We start from the raw sequence: 17,010 nt of genomic DNA on the forward strand, positions 1-17,010 counted from the left end.
TGTATATTTGATGTTATTCAATTAGGTTCTTTATGTATATAATCATTTGTTAAATAATATTCAATATGATATTGATGGTACTAATAATATTAGAGTAATGGTAAATATATATATAAGTAATTTACGCTGGTGAATGTTTAATAATATTTCAGAATTTTAGCATAATTTTATGCAAGAACCTTATTAACTTGCTAATTAAGCGACTTGTAGACCGGGTATGTTTCATAGAAATATTTTTAGGTAAATATATTAAACAATTGGAAGTGAGTCAAAGATAAGGGAAAAATGATGAATATACTGGTCTTGGTTATTCAACAGGTTGAAGACTAGAAACTACAGCAGTCACCTATGTCCAGGTATACCAGTACAAGATTCCTATAAAATTTACGTTGAAAAAAGTAACAGTTCACCCCATAAAAATACAATTTCATTAACATCCTCTCCAATAATCAAGTTTCAAAATATTGCACTGGAATTGAACTTAACATGAACTTAATATTCCAAGAATCTGAAAAAACCTATCAACCTTAACTATCACATATCATCCCATAAAAATAAAAACGTCACTCAATCTACCAGTACAGTCTACCGGTTTCCAAAAACAAAAATCAATTTTTATCTCGACAAGAACAACTTTTCCAACCCCAAAATCTCCAATAAAATAAAATAATTAAACAGAAACTCATGTATCTCAAGAACAAATTTTCCCTAAGTCTCCAACAAACATACCAAAAAATCAAACTTCATCTCAACAAAAAATTTTCCCAGCCCCTAAGTCTCCAACAAAAAAACCAGATATACAAAATTTCGTGGTCCAAGATCACTGATAAACACTCGATATTAAACACAATAAAAAAACGAAAGAATTTCTTGGAGCTACTCGCGAAGAAAAGCAGCTCTGACCTTGGTTAGTTGAAATCCTCCCTTAATCTCGCACGGAGGACAGCTTCCACGTGAGTCGACTTCCGGTCACCGTTGCTCCTCGAAGTTGGCTTGAACACTGAAGAAAACGTTTCGTTGCCCGGTCCCGCTGTTTTTATCGGTGTTCACCTGCACGTCCTCGGGTACCGGCGAGTCATCATCGTCGGGCAATGGGAAAACTCGGGAACACCGTGTATACTACGTGAACCGAGAAGGCGGCGGCCGTTCAACGTTACGCGGTGAAATGCTGGATTCGAACTGAACGCGGCGAGGTTCGAGGCTCCCGCTGCTAGACACACGCGACTCTCGGCGTGTCCCTCCATTCCCTCTCGCCGGGGCACTCGCCAACCCTCCTCTTCCTCGCTTTTTCTTGCGCCTTCCGCGACCGCGAATTTCATTTTCACTCGCCATTTTTCGGCTTTTTCCTCTCGGCGAGCGACCGTAACTTGCCGAGCGATCGCTCGCGGATCGTGAACGGATGAATGTTCAAGAAGGTTTTTTCGGGGATTCGTTGCGTGAGAAAGTGTTAGGATGTTGAGGTTTTCGAGGATTTTGAGGATTTTTTAGAGCTTCGACAGTTTCGGGGGTTTTGGGGGTTTATTGGTCTTTGGGTGGTTCGGGGTTTTTAAAGGTTCGAGGCCTTTGAGACTTTCAAGATTTTTAATAGCTTTGAAGACTCAAGATTTTCGGGATTTTTAAAGACTTTCACAACCTTTGGAATTTTCAAGGTTCCGAAACCTTCGAAACTTCCAAGACTTCGAAAGACTTTCACAGGTTTTGGAACTTTCAAGGCTTTCGAAACCTTCAAAACTTCCAAGACTTTTAAAGTCTTTCAGAGCCTTTGGAACTTTCGAGACTTTCCAGACCTTCGAAACTTCCAAGACTTTCAAGATCTTCAAAACTTTCAGGACTTTCAAGTTTTTCAAGATTTTCAAGATTTTCGAGATTTTCGAGATTTTTGAAGACTTTCACACCCTTTGGAATTTTCAGAGCTTTCCGAACCTTTAAAACTTCCAAGACTTCTAAAAATTTTCACAGCTTTTGAAACTTCCAAGACTTTCAAGATCTCCAAATCTTTCGAGACTCGCGAGAATTCAAAACTTCCCAGTCAATCCTCCGCGTCGCAATCTCGATATCCCAAATCTGCAACAAAGAGTTCCTTTCTAAATCATCAATTCTACTTCCTTCTTAAACAAGAAACATATTCCTTTCTAAAAATTACCAGCACGTGAATCCATACTCTGCGTGTAAATCTTGAAATCTGAAAAATCATCTTCTGCCAGCTCATTCCGGAAAATCAGATAAAAACGGTTCGATCCGCTTCTCTTGTTAATTCTTTTCACTCGCAGGCCTTTTGTTTCCGAAGAATCGGCTATGAATAAATACGAGATTAACTTCATGACGGGCAATTTCGTCTGAGAGGAGAATAAAGGGGGAACGCTGCGGTATTATCGCGAAATGGCATTACTAGGAAACGAATGTGGGTACGTGAAAGGAATCAATTCGCGGATCTCGGAGCGGACGGACGAATGTAACGCGCAGCATCCACGCTAGACGGAAGTAATGAACGTCGCTGCGCTTATTTAGTTTGATACTTCCTTCCCAGCTTGCATACGTTTGCACAAGAGCGCGCGGTGACTTTCTACGCACGCTGAAATGTATTTATCGCCGGCATTCCGTGGGTTTTAGGAACTGTGCCACTGACGAGTAATTGCTTGTTATGTAAATTCACCGTTTTTAGCGACCGGGATCTTGAAATTGTGTCGAGAAAGATGTGGTTGTGTACAGTAGTGTGTTTACTAGTAATATAATAATAATTATTATTATAAATTGTAATAATAATGTATAATAATAATAATAGTAATAGTAATAATAATAATAAGATCGTTCCACGCGAAACAAGATTTTTCCAACACCTTTACGTTTTCCAGTATTCTTTGAATTTATCAACGCTCTCATTTTGTCAGAGATAAAATGTAAAAATCGGAAAATACCGAGGAATGTTAATATTCTAAATGTTAAGATATTAATGTTCTTACACTGAATATATTAATATAATATTTAAGAACAACAGCAGAATTGCAATCTCGAATGACGAGTACTTTCATTCAATAAAGTCCCCGAATAATGGAAGAAAAGCATGTCAGCGTCGGCCATTTTGTGTTCCTGCGCTGCTAGTATTAACGTTCCGTTGTTTCGCAGCGTGCTATTAACTCCAGAACAGTCCCAGACGATGGAAAATGGCACGGCGAGGAACAAAAGTCACGGAGAGACCGATTCTCCGCGGACAAAGCGGGAAAACCGGGCCCGAAAGAATGGCGGGCCGCAATTTCGCGGCGGCTTGTCACGAAGGTCGCGTTCCGAAACGCGATCGAGTTAAAATAAACAACGAGACAATATCGTAGCTTTTCCGCTCGACGATAATCGCGTGAATTCAGCATCGCTATTATCTCGCTTCCGCGATTTGAAGCGTCAAATAAAAATGTCACTGTTTACGTATTGTACGGACGGTGCCATTGTTTCTCAACACAAGGTTCGCGGAACGCGTGAATTTGACGCATACGGAATTTTATGAATTATTGGATAATTATTTAAATTTGGCTAATGTTGTTTGGGCGAGATTCAGACTTTTCGACAATTTCAACGACCCACAATGATTTGATCGAATAAATTCGAGTATCCCGTATGATAGAAAAATTCTAATTATACCTCTTTATTTAATGTTAAATAACCTTTTATTATACGTCAATAGAATCGTCTGAGTATCTAGTATTCTACCGTGAGTAGAAAACTATAATGTATCATTGAAAAAGATTAATTTGCAGCTATGAGAGATCATTTGTAGAATCTTCCCTTCCATTTATCACGACACAACCGTGCTAAATAAATTATTTTCACATTCCTGGAAGTATCGGGAACATTCCAGGTAGCCGAAATTACTGGTCCACCCCATGAACATCCCATTTTTCACAACATCCGAACCTTATCTCCCATCGCACCAATCATCCATCTCGATAACCCCTGACGTCACCGCCGAACATAATCCCACGACACGTTATCGCGCTCTATTCAAGCACTGTTTCAATTCAATATCTCGAAATTAATCATTGTCCTCGCGACCAATGCAAGAAACGGAATATACACACTGTCGTCCATAATTATTCGAACATTCCAATCAGTCACGGAATATCAAAATTATGATGGCAACTAATTAAATTCATTATCTAGATTAAACTCATCTAATTCCTCGCAATCGTATTAATTTCATATACAAACGGAGTTTATGTTTTCCAATTTTATTCTCGTTTAGTCTACATAAATTGTTTCAACAATAAACGGTTTAATTCTTCAACTCTCATTTATATCTAATAATGTTACATTTCCATTACTTACGTATTACATAAAAATAAGTAGAATAACAAATATCTAATTTCAAAGAATGCTTTACCATCGACCCCCAAATTTTCTGAAACCAGTTCACAAAGTGTTCCATCCCTATCATCCATTGACGATGAAGTTCTAATGCAGAACTCGACTCTTCGTGACGTTTTCTCGTTACAGTGCCAGTAACGAAAAAATAATTCCAGGTTGTCTACCGAAGCTGCGCCGAAAGCAGGAAAATGGACCGATTCTGGGAAGCCAGCAGGTGTCAGAGATCATATCGGTGGTCCAGATGAATCGACGTGTTCCTGGCTACCTGAGCAGGTAAGCATTTAACAGGGGGTGCAGCTGAAGCTGTAGAAGAACCCGTGAAAACTCGAGCGTGATTTTCTCGTGGCTGTAGGGAAGAAGATGGGTGGGGCTGCAGATGAAAATATGCGGCTCCGCGGCCCTTTGATCTAGTTCTCGAAAAGCTGGCAATCAAGCCGGCACTCGGCGGACGCCTAGGGGCGAGCTAGAGTCTCATGGACGTGCCAATTTGCTTTCATTTCCTTTCATCTTTTGCCTCAAGTTTCACTGATTCCGGCAAAAGTGCGCGTCCGTTGATTGCGATCTGGACGCCCGGCGACCCGGTCGCCGTTGTTCGTGGCCTTCGGGATGATGGTTTTGAATTATTACGGGAACGGGGATTTTTAGGTTAAATTTGCGAGGGATACGGGGATCGAGGAACATGGCGGAATGGGGTGGTTTTGGTTTTGTGATTTTAATGGCGGACTGCGGACGAGTGTCGACGTTTCGGCGAGATGAAAGTTTCGTATTTGGAAGATGTAGACAGATTTAGTTAGTCGAACAGCAAGAGATACATGGTTTCCTTTTTTATGTTAATTAAGGTTACTGAGGGTTTTGTATATTTCAAAGAATCTTCGTCCGCGAAGGTTTAATGGCGAATTGCGGAGGAATTGTAAGTTTGTTGGAAGTTATGGAAAGGAGAGTGCAAAAGTTCTTGGAAATTCAGGGAGGTCGTACAAGTTTCTTGTAAATTGGGAAATTGTAAATATTCCTTGTAAATTGCCAGGTAGTGTGAAAGTTTCTTGTAAATTGTGAGAAGTCTCAAGGATTTTTAATTTACATATGTTAAATAATATAGGTACAAATTGAAATATTTAACAACAGTCGCTATGATTTATCCATTTCTTCATTTATCACTGTTTATGAATCTCGACATCATACGATACATATTGCATCATATATCACTCACATCGCATGATCGCATGATACGTATAAAATTCAATGATTCCCTACTAAAACCATACAATAAAAACTATAACACACATAACATAACCACCATCGACATCGAAAATCGACGTCGTTCCCTGTTCCAACGCGATAATTACAAGTCTGCTCGTAAAATCTTCAATTTCCCCGCAATTTAGATCAACAGTGTATCTCAGGAGCGAGACGAAATAAATAAAGTATTACGAAATCGACTAGAAATCACCGATCATCAACCAAGTCCGAGACGTACTACGAAACCGCAACTTTCTCTGGCTCTCGGACACAATGATTTTTCTCGAGCATCCACACGTCGCAGACAGAGTCGGGCAAAAGTTAGTCAAAACTTAATCGTCAATTCGCTAATAACGGGTAATCAAAATAATGTTCACAGGCAATAACAAATTGGCTTCACTCAGTAAAATAAAAAACATAACTCGCCTTGCTATCGATCGAATTTCTAAGTTCAAGTAGGAAACTACGAATAATCCGTATTTAAATAACAAATAAAAGTTGCCCACGTGAATAACGAACAACTCGAACAATAAATAATCAAATAAACGTTAATCATTTATTACTTATTGTTATTGAAATAAAGTTTCATTCGAATAATACCCAAAAATGCGTCTAGCGACGTTGATGACTGGAAATGTGTTTCGTTATTTTTGCACAAAAGTCGAAGAACTTCTGATAGAATGAAAATAGAACGAGCAACGGTTAATTATTTATTGTTACTCGAGTATGTTACTGTTATTTAAATAACGCCCGACATTGGTCGCGGTAGTAGCGCGAATCAATTACAAAATGGCCGGCCGCGGGTGTAAGAAGATGGACGATCGCGATGAACCGAGTCGATCCTTGACCGACCATTTCACAAGATAAAGCCGCACGATGCGCGTTCGCATAAGTAGAACGCTATTAAATACAATTAAACGCGGCGCCGATTGCTGCAACGATGGCAATGATCTTGCCAAGGCTGCAAGATCAAGCGCGATCGTCGTTGATTACGTTCGGTGACGTTATGGACTGATGTTACGGGTCAAGAAGATTTTCGCGTTCACTATTTTTCACGCAACAATAATAACGATAACAATAGAAAACAATGCTAATGCCTGAACTTACATTTACAATACAAAAATACTTTAACCACAGTTATAAAGTTTTGTAATAGATATCAAAATGATTCCTTAAATTCGCTGCAATCTTCAAAAATCCTGATAACTGATTTCAATGTATATAGAATATAATTCATTGAATAAATAACATTTGTTTATTGATAAGTTCGTGTACCTATGAAATTAATGGACTCATCCGAAAGTTGGAGAAGGTATAATAATTTAAGGTAAATGATGTAACTTTAACTTGCAAATAATTAGAAATGCAGTATTTTCAATTATAGGATCTAATCATTGTTCGAGGCGTTGATCGAAGATTTGTGCAATCGTGCTATCGTTTCCGGTGTTCCACAGGATCTTATCGTTTCCAGAGCGGCGGCGAATGATTTGAAAAATGGGAGGCAGCTAGCAAGATGATTGTAACTGATATTATAATTGCGAAATTTTTTTAAGCGCGACCGGTTACTTGGACTATCCTAGACCTCAATAGGCCGACAATTAACGAGAGTATATCTCGTTTGTTTACGCCTGATCTACATACGACTTTCCGTTCGACGCGTTTTACCTCTTACTTTCCAATGTCCGATTCGTTTAACTGGTCGACCGACGCTTGCAAAAATCTTAAGGAATCGACGTAATTTATTTAATGAAACGGGAAATGGAAAGTTGCAGCTTATCACGGTCATTATTCTTTTTACCCCCTTCTCACCATCGGCGTCGCAGCGATTCTAACGTGAGAATTACCTTTTAACGCTTGCGGCTCTTCAGATTCTTTCTTATCATCTTCCACTAACTGGTTGTCTTGTAATATTAAAATTGACCAATCAAGTTAATGTTACTCATAATGGTTAAATGGAAACGTTTGAAGAAGGGGGATTTTATTTGGCTGTTTGACGTAAATATGGAGTGCCGTTTTTGTGCTATGAATAAAATTCAATCTAGTTAATATTAATCGTAGTGGGTAAATTCAAACGTTTGACAAACGGGGATATTATTTAATTGTTTGAAGTAAATATAGCCATTTTTGTATTATCAATAGTTAATGTTTAAAGTAAACGAAGTAAAATTATTAGAGTTTGGAATAATATATTCATTTGCGCAGTAATTCTCTTTAAACGATAGTTCAAAAAGTAAATTAAGAGATCATCTATTAATCATTCATCTTGAACAGTCTTCCTTACATTTAACCCTAGAAAACTTAGCAACCCTCTTTAATCACAGAATATGAAGAAAATATCATCCCCTCGCCAAGCACACCTATAAATAAACTTACTCAACACTTCAACACCACCATCTAAGAATTTCACTCCCACAAAGACATCGCTCCTCGAACAACCAAAAATCAAACTAAAAAATCGGAATGAACTCTTCAGACCAGCCCCAAATTCCAAAAAGGACTATCAAACTTACCTATCACTAACATCCAAAAGCTTCACCTCAATACAGACAAGTTTCAAGAAAAAGAGAACACCACAAAATGGCTACGTCTTAAGACAAGTTTCCATAGTCTCTTCGGGGTTGATTCCACGGAGCACCGGACCAACGCGCGACGGCCATTTTTCCTCCAGCCGGTTCCCGTCGGCCGTTGCGTTGGTCTCGGTGTCTAATCAATTGCTGAAACCGTTTTCTTTTTCGGCCGGTCACAAAGCGGCCCCGACGGGACAGCGCGAGGGAACGGATGTCGACGTCACCATTGCGCTCCGCCAGGAGTCCCCGTGCACACGTGCGCACACGCGCACACAAGAAGCCGGCCGTGGTACCTACACACCTATACAAGCGGCGCGGGCTTGTGTATCTAACCGTAAATATATTCCGTTTAAGGCTGATGGCTAGATTGTCCGTAGTTGACTACGGTTAGTCTCGGGCTCTCATATCAGGCCAGTTAGCGCGAGTTACAACGCCGCTGTACCTCGGCCGGGCCTCGTGGAACCGTAATCAGACCCGTCTACGTCATCTGCCGACTGATTGCCAATTCAACGCCCCCGCGACACCGTAGGTGGATCTTCGGGGCGAAGACGCCGCGAGAAGGCTGCTTTAGGTCTCGGTTGATCCTCTAACTCAGCAGCTTGGCCCATCAGACCTTATTTCCTTGGATGAGGGTGATGTCAGTTGTAGAGGTTGTTTTTTTAGGACCTCATCATCCCCTAAGTTGAAGGATTATTCTAATAAACAAGTCTTGCGTCTCTTACTCAGCATCTTTGCCTATGAAAGCTCATTTTCTTGGGTGAGGCTGATATCAGTTGTGAAGACTGCTTTTTTTAGCACCCTATTATCCCCTAAATCGAAGAGAGGCTGCTTTAGGTCTCAGTTGATCCTCTATCTTAGTATCTTTACCCATGAAACCTTATTTCCTTGGATGAGGCGGATGTCAGTTGGAAAGGTTGTTTTTTTTAGCACCCTATCATCCCCTAAATCGAAGAATTATTCTAATGAACAAGTCTTGTGTCTGTTACTGATCAGTTTTTACTATGACAATTTATTTTTTTGGATAAGACTGAAGTCTGTTACTAAAACTGTTTCTTCTTAGCACCCTATCATCCCCTAAATCGAAAAGAGGTTGCTGTAGGTCTCGGTTGATCCTCTAATTTAACAGCTTTGCCCATGAAACCTTATTTCCTTGGATGTGGCCGATATCAGTTGTGAAGACTGCTTTTTTAGCACCCTATCATCCCCTAAATCGAAGACAGGTTGTTTTAGGTCTCGGTTGATCCTCTAACATAGCAGCTTTGCCCATGAGACCTTATTTTCTTGGATAAGGTTGAAGCCAGTTGCAGAGATCGCTTTCGTTGGCATCCTATCATCCCCTAAGTCGAAGAGAGACGAGCTACTTTCGGTCGTCGTTGATCCTCTTACTAAGCACCTTTGCCCGTGAGACCTTATTTTCTTGGATAAGATTGAAGCCAGTTGTAGAGACTGTTTTTTAGTACTTCATCATCCCCTAAGTTAAAGACTCACTCCAACAAACAAATCCCCTTGCTACTCATCTCAAGATCGTAAATTACACTGTTACAATATTTCTTGACAAGCAGTTAACCAGCAATTTTTCCTTAGCACTCTGTCATCCCCTAAATCAAAGGACTCATCTCAAGTATAACTAAAATTACAAATTTCTATTAAAAAAATAAACATTGAAGTCAATCTTCGACAATCTTTTCAAACAAGTAATTACTCCGAAGACATTTGTAACATCGAAGGTACATGAAAAGCATTTACAAAAACGTCAAATGCGTTCATCAGATTTCTTAAAGAAAATCGCACAAAGACTCTGAGAATTACTCTGATCCTCTTATCCTTGAACCAATGTTCTTTTTTATCTGTTCCGTCGGATCTTGTGTATGTACTTCTCTTGAACACCGGATGGAGAGAACGACGTCCATTATCTCGGCCCATTTTGCGAATTCATGGTTCGACGGTGGGTAGTCCTTCACAGCCGCGCGAGACCCTGGAGCCGCGATAGTTAGGGACGTGATGCGGATCTTGCGCGCGTTTCGAGCATCGGGTGAAATCAGAACACGTCGAGGATGGGTAAGACAAGATTCACAGGCATGCCCGAAATCGGAAATAGATACGGCAGCGCCTGCGCTCCTAAGTCACCTACTTTTACCCCCTTTAACGGGTAGACAACTGCGTTTGACAAACATTCACCCGTCGGACGCAATGCGAACGATATTAATACCCTGACACAACTCTTTCTAATCCAAGCAAGCTTGCATATTCCCCGTCAACAATACTGAATTCAACAATAATCTCGAATCTTCCAATTACCGTCCCATTTAACCAAATCCATCGGTCTAATTAACAAACTACACGCATTAAGTACAATCTAAAATTAAGATTTCAATGCAGAAATATTAAATACAACTCTTTCCCCATGTTCGCATTATTCTTATCAACAATACTGAATTCAGCAATAATCTCGAATCCCCCAATTACCTTCCTATTTACTCAAACCCATCAACCTAATTAACAAACTACATGTATTAAATACAATCCGGAATTAACCCGTTACTCGGCTTATTGCACTCGACAATATTTTCCAGTATAAACATTCATTATTTTCTAACGGAATATTAACAATACTATTTGGAACTTGTATGAAGAAACATCTTGCATAAATTCAGGGGCAGAATTGTTTTGTTTCTGTTCCGTGTACTACTATGCATTCTTTCATGTTGAATTTTCAATTTTATCATTTTGCTATGTTGAATCAAATGACGATTGAGTCATCTCAGTAAAAAAGATTTTCACTGGAAATATTCAACATTTTCCGACGAGATACAGAGGACATTGTTTGAAATTAATTTAACGATAATTCACAGATAAATTAAACAACAGAGCTATTTTATTTAAATATTTCACACAGTAATACAAAGTTTCATTTAAAATACTAAATATTCAACTTCATAGTTCTGCTGTATCAAATCAAGTGATGACTGAGAGTCACCTCTCAATTTCATTTATCACATGAAATCAAACAGTGAATGAGAGTCATTTCTCGAGTGCAAGTTAACTTGGCCTATGATTTCTTTCTCACCTCTGATCGATACGACTACTTTATCATTAAAAATCCATTGGAAAACGAGAAAAATTCTAAACATACATTACACCTATATTTCCTCTTAACTATAACAATTGATTACAGAGGAACAATATTTAAATTCGAATGAACCGAGTAACATATACATTCATTGAATCATCTCGAAAATCTTCGCAAATCTCGTTGTTACAGGACAAAGGGTTGAAACATCCCCTCAACATGGAGACTCCTAAAAAAGCTAAAAACGGACAAGACGTCTCCATCCTCTTCAGCGAGCGTCTCCATGTGCAAGGTCATCATTACCAAAGGGAACAATCAATGACGATTCCGTCGGGCTCGTCAAATGTCGCGCACTTTCGCCGTCTGGAATTAACTTCTTCAGCATCGGATCGAAATGGATTTAAAACAGAGGGCAGGCCAATAGAAAGACGGGCGCAGTACGCATGCGGGCTCCGATAACCTACTCCTGTCGCAAGGAACGCGGCTTATCTGTCCGTAGTCGTGGAAAAATGTTCGATTAGGTCTCCGCTTTTCCGCGTCCATTCCGTTCGCGCGTGAAGTGTTGTCCTCCGAGGCCTCGCTGAACAGTGAACGAGAGATGTCCTCCGAAACCTGCTGCGACCACGACCATATGCCGTCTCGTTGCTACCGTTCACCTGAAACGTAGACTGGTAAACATGAAGAGCACAACGGTGACCATCGAGAGAGAACCCCATCGATGTCCCGACTGAGGTCGCGACCTAACCAAAAGAGTCCACGAACTTAGCACAACGAACGCCATGGAAAGTACTCCTACGACATATCCCTAAAATCAATCCGTAAGCTGGCGAACGGTTTCCTGTCACACCTGGCCGAACCGTTCAACGAACTTGCCACATCCGGTCGAGCGACAACGATCTCCATGGGTAATCGGAGTCATCGCTGGTTCCGTACCTGAAAAGAGTCACGGGGAAAGTAGCCGTTGACAGTGGAGAGTATCATGTCAAGAGACAAGCGAAAGACAGCGCCCTACGACATCTTCTGGTGCCAGCCGGTGTCCAACGGTCCGCCGGAAGTCGAGCGTTCTACCCGCGTGTTTCTCGGCTTTTCAAAGGACACGGTGCAGAGGCTGTGCGGCAGGGTGGCTGGCGGGGGAGGATGCATCCTGGAGAGGCACCGTTGAACCGAGTTTGTTCTGGTCATCGTCATCGAGGTCTTGGCTCGGGCCGGAATTCGACGTTGCAAAATGTTGGCCGAAATGGTTCGACTGTCTTACCAGCACCGGGCATTTTACTGCTACGTGATCCTCAGCGTCTGGATCTTCCTCCTCGTTGCTGGTAATCCGGAATTAGGATCCTTTGCCTTGTCGCGTGCTACCACGGAATTGGCTGCGAATCGCTTGGGGTTGATTTTTAACGCTGGAACTACCGAGCACTTGATGTCTTTTGAGCATTTCTTTGTGAAAGCTGTAATTGGGAATTAAGATATCAGTTGGCTTATGTTTCAGTCTAGGTATTGCTAGATCAGCTTCTTTAGTTGTTTCTTAAAGTACCTGCACCTTTGCAGTAATTCGGAAAGAAACTGGGAATTGGTCATTTTCACCCATCTGGTAGTTCTAGTGTTGAATTGTAGTACGTTGACTGGCATGGTACCGGTGACCGGAGCTAAATTGTTTGAAATCATTTGCGATAAGGAAATTGATGTTGAATGAAAGTATTTAGTAACAAGTAACTAGATAACAGACTAGTAACTGGATAAATATTGTACGAAACAGAATTCTCGTGGCATTTGGAATATTATTTTATTTTGTTTGTTTCGATTTTGGTTAGATTTGTGCACCCCCTAGGTAGCTGCATGTGTGCGTTCATATTGAAGGAAATGTCGGTTTTCCAATTGTTTATGAATTAGCCGACACCTGGGAACGGTTTGTAATGTATTCTGAGGTTTATAATGTATTCGGAGCACTGCTTTATCGTAACGTAAACGGCGAACGGTAAACACACGCGACAATGAGATTAACTCGCGTACACGAGTTCACGTTATCGGCTTCGTTCGCCAGCTGTAAGCCGCACACGTAAACACGGCCGTGGGACCATTTGAAGCCTTATCTTTTTCTTTTGTTGTGATTTGTTTCGATTGGGATTCATCGCATGAGTAGTAAAAATATAAAATGATATAGGGTATGTTACTGAGATGGCAGAAATGGTTTCGGTGTATGTTATGTAATATAATTTATGTGATTATTTCAAGGTCAAACATTTTTTAGAATCTTTTGTTGGATAGAAAGGATTTAGTATTATTTATAGACACCTGCATGCTTATGGCTTCTGGAACTTTGTACTATGCTGTGTCTAAATCCTGATTAATGGTATAAAATGTAAGAAGTAATATTGTGTATTCTGAATTCTATAGGTATGTACAAATACATTGGCATAGACGAGAAGAGTTCTATGCAAACAAGAGTCCTGGGGAATGACATTTCTGTTAGAGAATTTCCTAGAAATTTGAAAGCTGATGTGAAAACCAAAAAGATATTTCGGTTTTGCAATCCACCTAATGAAATTGTTGCAGAAACAGAAGGTACTGACAGTGTTTAATAGTAATAGTTATTAGTTCAGTAGTTGTTTTATTGTACTGTTATTCTTTACCCAGGAAAATTGGATGGAAATCTAACGTTAGGTGGTATTTTGGTATTTATAAGGCATGGAGACAGGGGCCCACTGGCTCACATTCGAAACATAAGCATAGTAAACTGTGGTGGGGACTTTAGTTCTACTCCTGAATTAGAAAATGTCTACCAGAATTATGTGAACTTCCTGCAAAACATTTCAAGCTACTCTAGAACGGCATGGGCACAATTCTTAGGACCCTTCCATGGTTTCCCCATGCTGCCCGCCAACTCCAAAGACTGTAGAATTGGGCAGCTGACAACTCTAGGTGTAACGCAACTCCTAAAAACTGGAATTGTGCTTAGAAATGCGTACTACCATAAACTTAATCTGGGGAACAGTACTATATCCAGCAGAGACATTGTTGTATACAGCACCAGATATCGAAGGACAGTTCAAAGTGCAGTTGCTCTGTTATACGCCCTCCTGGAAACTGACGGTTTCCAGAATCTTGCCAAAATCAGTATGCAAGAGAGCCAAAGTTATGCATTCTGCAACACAGACTGTGCGTGTCCAGCTGCTGAAAAGTTCTTCAAGCAGCATGTGAAGGTAACGCATTCAAACAATTTTGAAGTCTCCAGTTCCTCTATTTCCATGCCTAACAAGGAAAACTCTTACAGGAGATGTCTGACCACTTAAAATCCCATCCAGCAGTGGCAGAATTGATAAGGCAGGCATCCAGCGCAGTGTTCGAAATCCCAGATCAGGCCCAGACCACAGATCCTAACACATTGAAAGATGCATTATTAACCTACGTCTGCCATGGAGCTTCTCTACCTTGCGTAGACTATGACACGCAGAGGGTCTGTGTCAAAACGGAGCATGTGACAGGCCTATTCGCATACAGTGAATGGGAGTCAAAGCAAGTCGCAAAAAGTAGTAATCGTAGAAAGTATGGTTTACTGAGGGCATATGGACTCCTCCGGAACATAGTGTCGTACATGTTGCGCATTATATCAGAGGCGAAACCAAAAATAGTGTTGTACTCGGGACACGACAAGACCCTGGAGTACCTGGCAACCGCCCTCGGCATCTTCTCCGATAAACTGACCATGCCTCATTACGCTTCTCGTTTCGTAATCGAGGTATACCGCATCAATTCTAGAAACGAGAACCACGTGGCCAGTGACTTTTACTTCCGTGTCATCGTAAATGGCAAAGACTACACGCAGAAGATACCGTTCTGTAAAAACGCGAATTTCTATAGCGCCAGTTACATGGAACGGTCCGACGTCGAGAGGATCCGCAGAGATTCAAGATTGTGCCCGATAGAGACCATCATCCGTCAGCTGCACGACGATTACTTTGGCTCGTTCAACGCGACGAACTTCAAAGACGCTTGCAGCAGTCGCAAACGTGGATAGTCTGAGCAGGGGAAAATCTACGTTACAATTGACTTTTCCGGACGAGGCCAATACCGATATGGCAGCCGTCGATCCACAACGTTACAATTAGTTCGCTCGGGAAACCCCCTTTTTCAGGACCCTGGCACAAATTACAACGTAGAAGCGTTTCTACACTTTTCAATTTTAAATGTATGCACTAATTGGAACACAGGATGTTTAAATATACAGGGTTGTCCCATTATGATCTTTTTATACAATTGTTTCTCGGATTGTTGAATTGAACAATTAAAATAGAGATTTTGAAACGTCTTTGTTGTGAAAATAAAATTGTAAAGTGAAGTGAGAATTACTTTAAAATTGTTTTTTTTTCGACAAAGAATGGTTCAAAAGAGAATCGTAATGGGACATCCGGCGTATTCAAATCGACGCGTTCGAACGTGTCGCGATCCTTGCGTTGAACATTCGTTTTTCTTGTAGCTGAATAATTTATTTAACGGTCCTCTGTTCTTAGGGGACACGAAGCGCGGTATTTAATGGTATTTCTCAAGTTCTTCCGAATCTTGATCTGGAATTTCGAATTCTTGCGACCTCGAACGGAACAAGTAGTAAGTTTTAACGTTCTATGATATTTTACGAAGAAAGTATTAAGAGTTTCTGTGAGATTTCTTATAATTAGACTGCGGGTATTTATGCAGGCATGATTTGTCGACTGATTTACAGGAACCGGTGTTAAAGAGGAATTTATATACTCTATCAAGGGTTCTATTGAAATTTAAATTTCAAAAATAAGTTGAGCATCGAATCATATCGGATTTTTAAGGTACGCTGTGAACAAAGTAAAATCTGCAGTCTAACTATAATAAACGATTCGTAAGTGTAGTTTCCGAATACTATAAAATCGACACTTTGCTACGAACATTTCGAAGTAACGAAGTAATGAAACCAAAAAACGATAGTAACGAGTTAATATTTAAAAATATATAAGATTTGCACTGTTTTAGACTGTAATTATAAACGAATAACAAAAGAGAAGAAGCCTTATTCTTAGGTTACGTTTATCAAAATCGAACGTAGCTTTAAATACATATATTGATGATATATATATATATATATATAATATACAAGGTGTCCAAAAATCACGCGGTACAATCTGAGAGCGTACGTCATTCTTCAGGTTGCGTCGAGTGTTTTACGACAGCCATTACGGAAGCTAGATGATTGCCATATATTTTATCACTCACCTTATTGTAAATATGTAAATAACATCGAACTTCTATGAGCGATGATCACGTTCGACCTTTTTTTTCAAGCATCACTTAACAGCAACAAGAAATCTAATTAATTAGACAGTGTTTAAGAGAATGTACAAGAAACAATAGAGTCCTGTATAACTTGCTATTCCTGTAACCGTTGATTAGTATTATTTGAGACTTAACGGACTTCCTTTCCAGTGTTGAAGTAATTCTGAATTATGTATATGATAACAGGATTCAAAATCCTCATCGACAATGACCACTATTTTGAATCGCTGTTAAACACCTATCAATCAGTGGCAAAAAAGAAAAAAAAGGAGATATTGCACATTTCAAATAGTATTGCAACTGATTCTAATTGTGATCGTATTTATTAAAAAAGAAAAATACACAAGGCAACGAGCGTTGTACGTGTCATTGAACTGACATAGGATGATACTCTTGTTTCCCCTTTTTTGTTTTTGTTAAAATATACGAACAATTTCAAACGATACGAATTATTGATTATCCATCTTTCACTGGTTTTTTATAAAAAGT

General features: G+C 40.0%; 2 protein-coding genes across 6 annotated transcripts in view; one reads left to right on the forward strand and one right to left on the reverse strand.

Moving 5' to 3' along the window:
- Window positions 1–1,194, reverse strand: part of Ptr (patched domain-containing protein) — a 45,321-nt gene extending 44,127 nt beyond the window's left edge. For both annotated transcript variants that reach the window (XM_031974083.2, XM_031974102.2), the window contains exon 1: window positions 904–1,194. The gene's annotated coding sequence lies outside the window, so the exon portion shown is untranslated. The remainder of the gene's footprint in view (window positions 1–903) is intronic.
- Window positions 1,195–4,520: 3,326 nt separating this feature from the next.
- On the forward strand, window positions 4,521–16,964 carry LOC116425868 (2-phosphoxylose phosphatase 1). 4 transcript variants are annotated; one of them, XM_031974115.2, is made up of 5 exons: window positions 4,521–4,626; window positions 11,419–12,542; window positions 13,618–13,785; window positions 13,858–14,423; window positions 14,495–16,964. In XM_031974115.2, exons 2-5 carry the CDS (start codon window positions 12,452–12,454, stop codon window positions 15,236–15,238), a joined length of 1,569 nt encoding a protein of 522 aa, XP_031829975.1. In that variant the 5' UTR covers window positions 4,521–4,626; window positions 11,419–12,451; the 3' UTR covers window positions 15,239–16,964. The 4 variants fall into 4 exon arrangements, with proteins under 4 accessions (XP_031829975.1, XP_031830011.1, XP_031829993.1 ...); XM_031974151.2 differs by lacking the exons at window positions 4,521–4,626; window positions 11,419–12,542 and adding an exon at window positions 12,555–12,968; XM_031974133.2 differs by lacking the exons at window positions 4,521–4,626; window positions 11,419–12,542 and adding an exon at window positions 13,049–13,418.
- The last annotated feature ends 46 nt before the right edge of the window (window positions 16,965–17,010 follow it).

The sequence above is a fragment of the Nomia melanderi genome, chromosome 2 (assembly GCF_051020985.1).
Source record: "Nomia melanderi isolate GNS246 chromosome 2, iyNomMela1, whole genome shotgun sequence".
In the NCBI taxonomy this organism is placed as follows: domain Eukaryota; kingdom Metazoa; phylum Arthropoda; class Insecta; order Hymenoptera; family Halictidae; genus Nomia; species Nomia melanderi.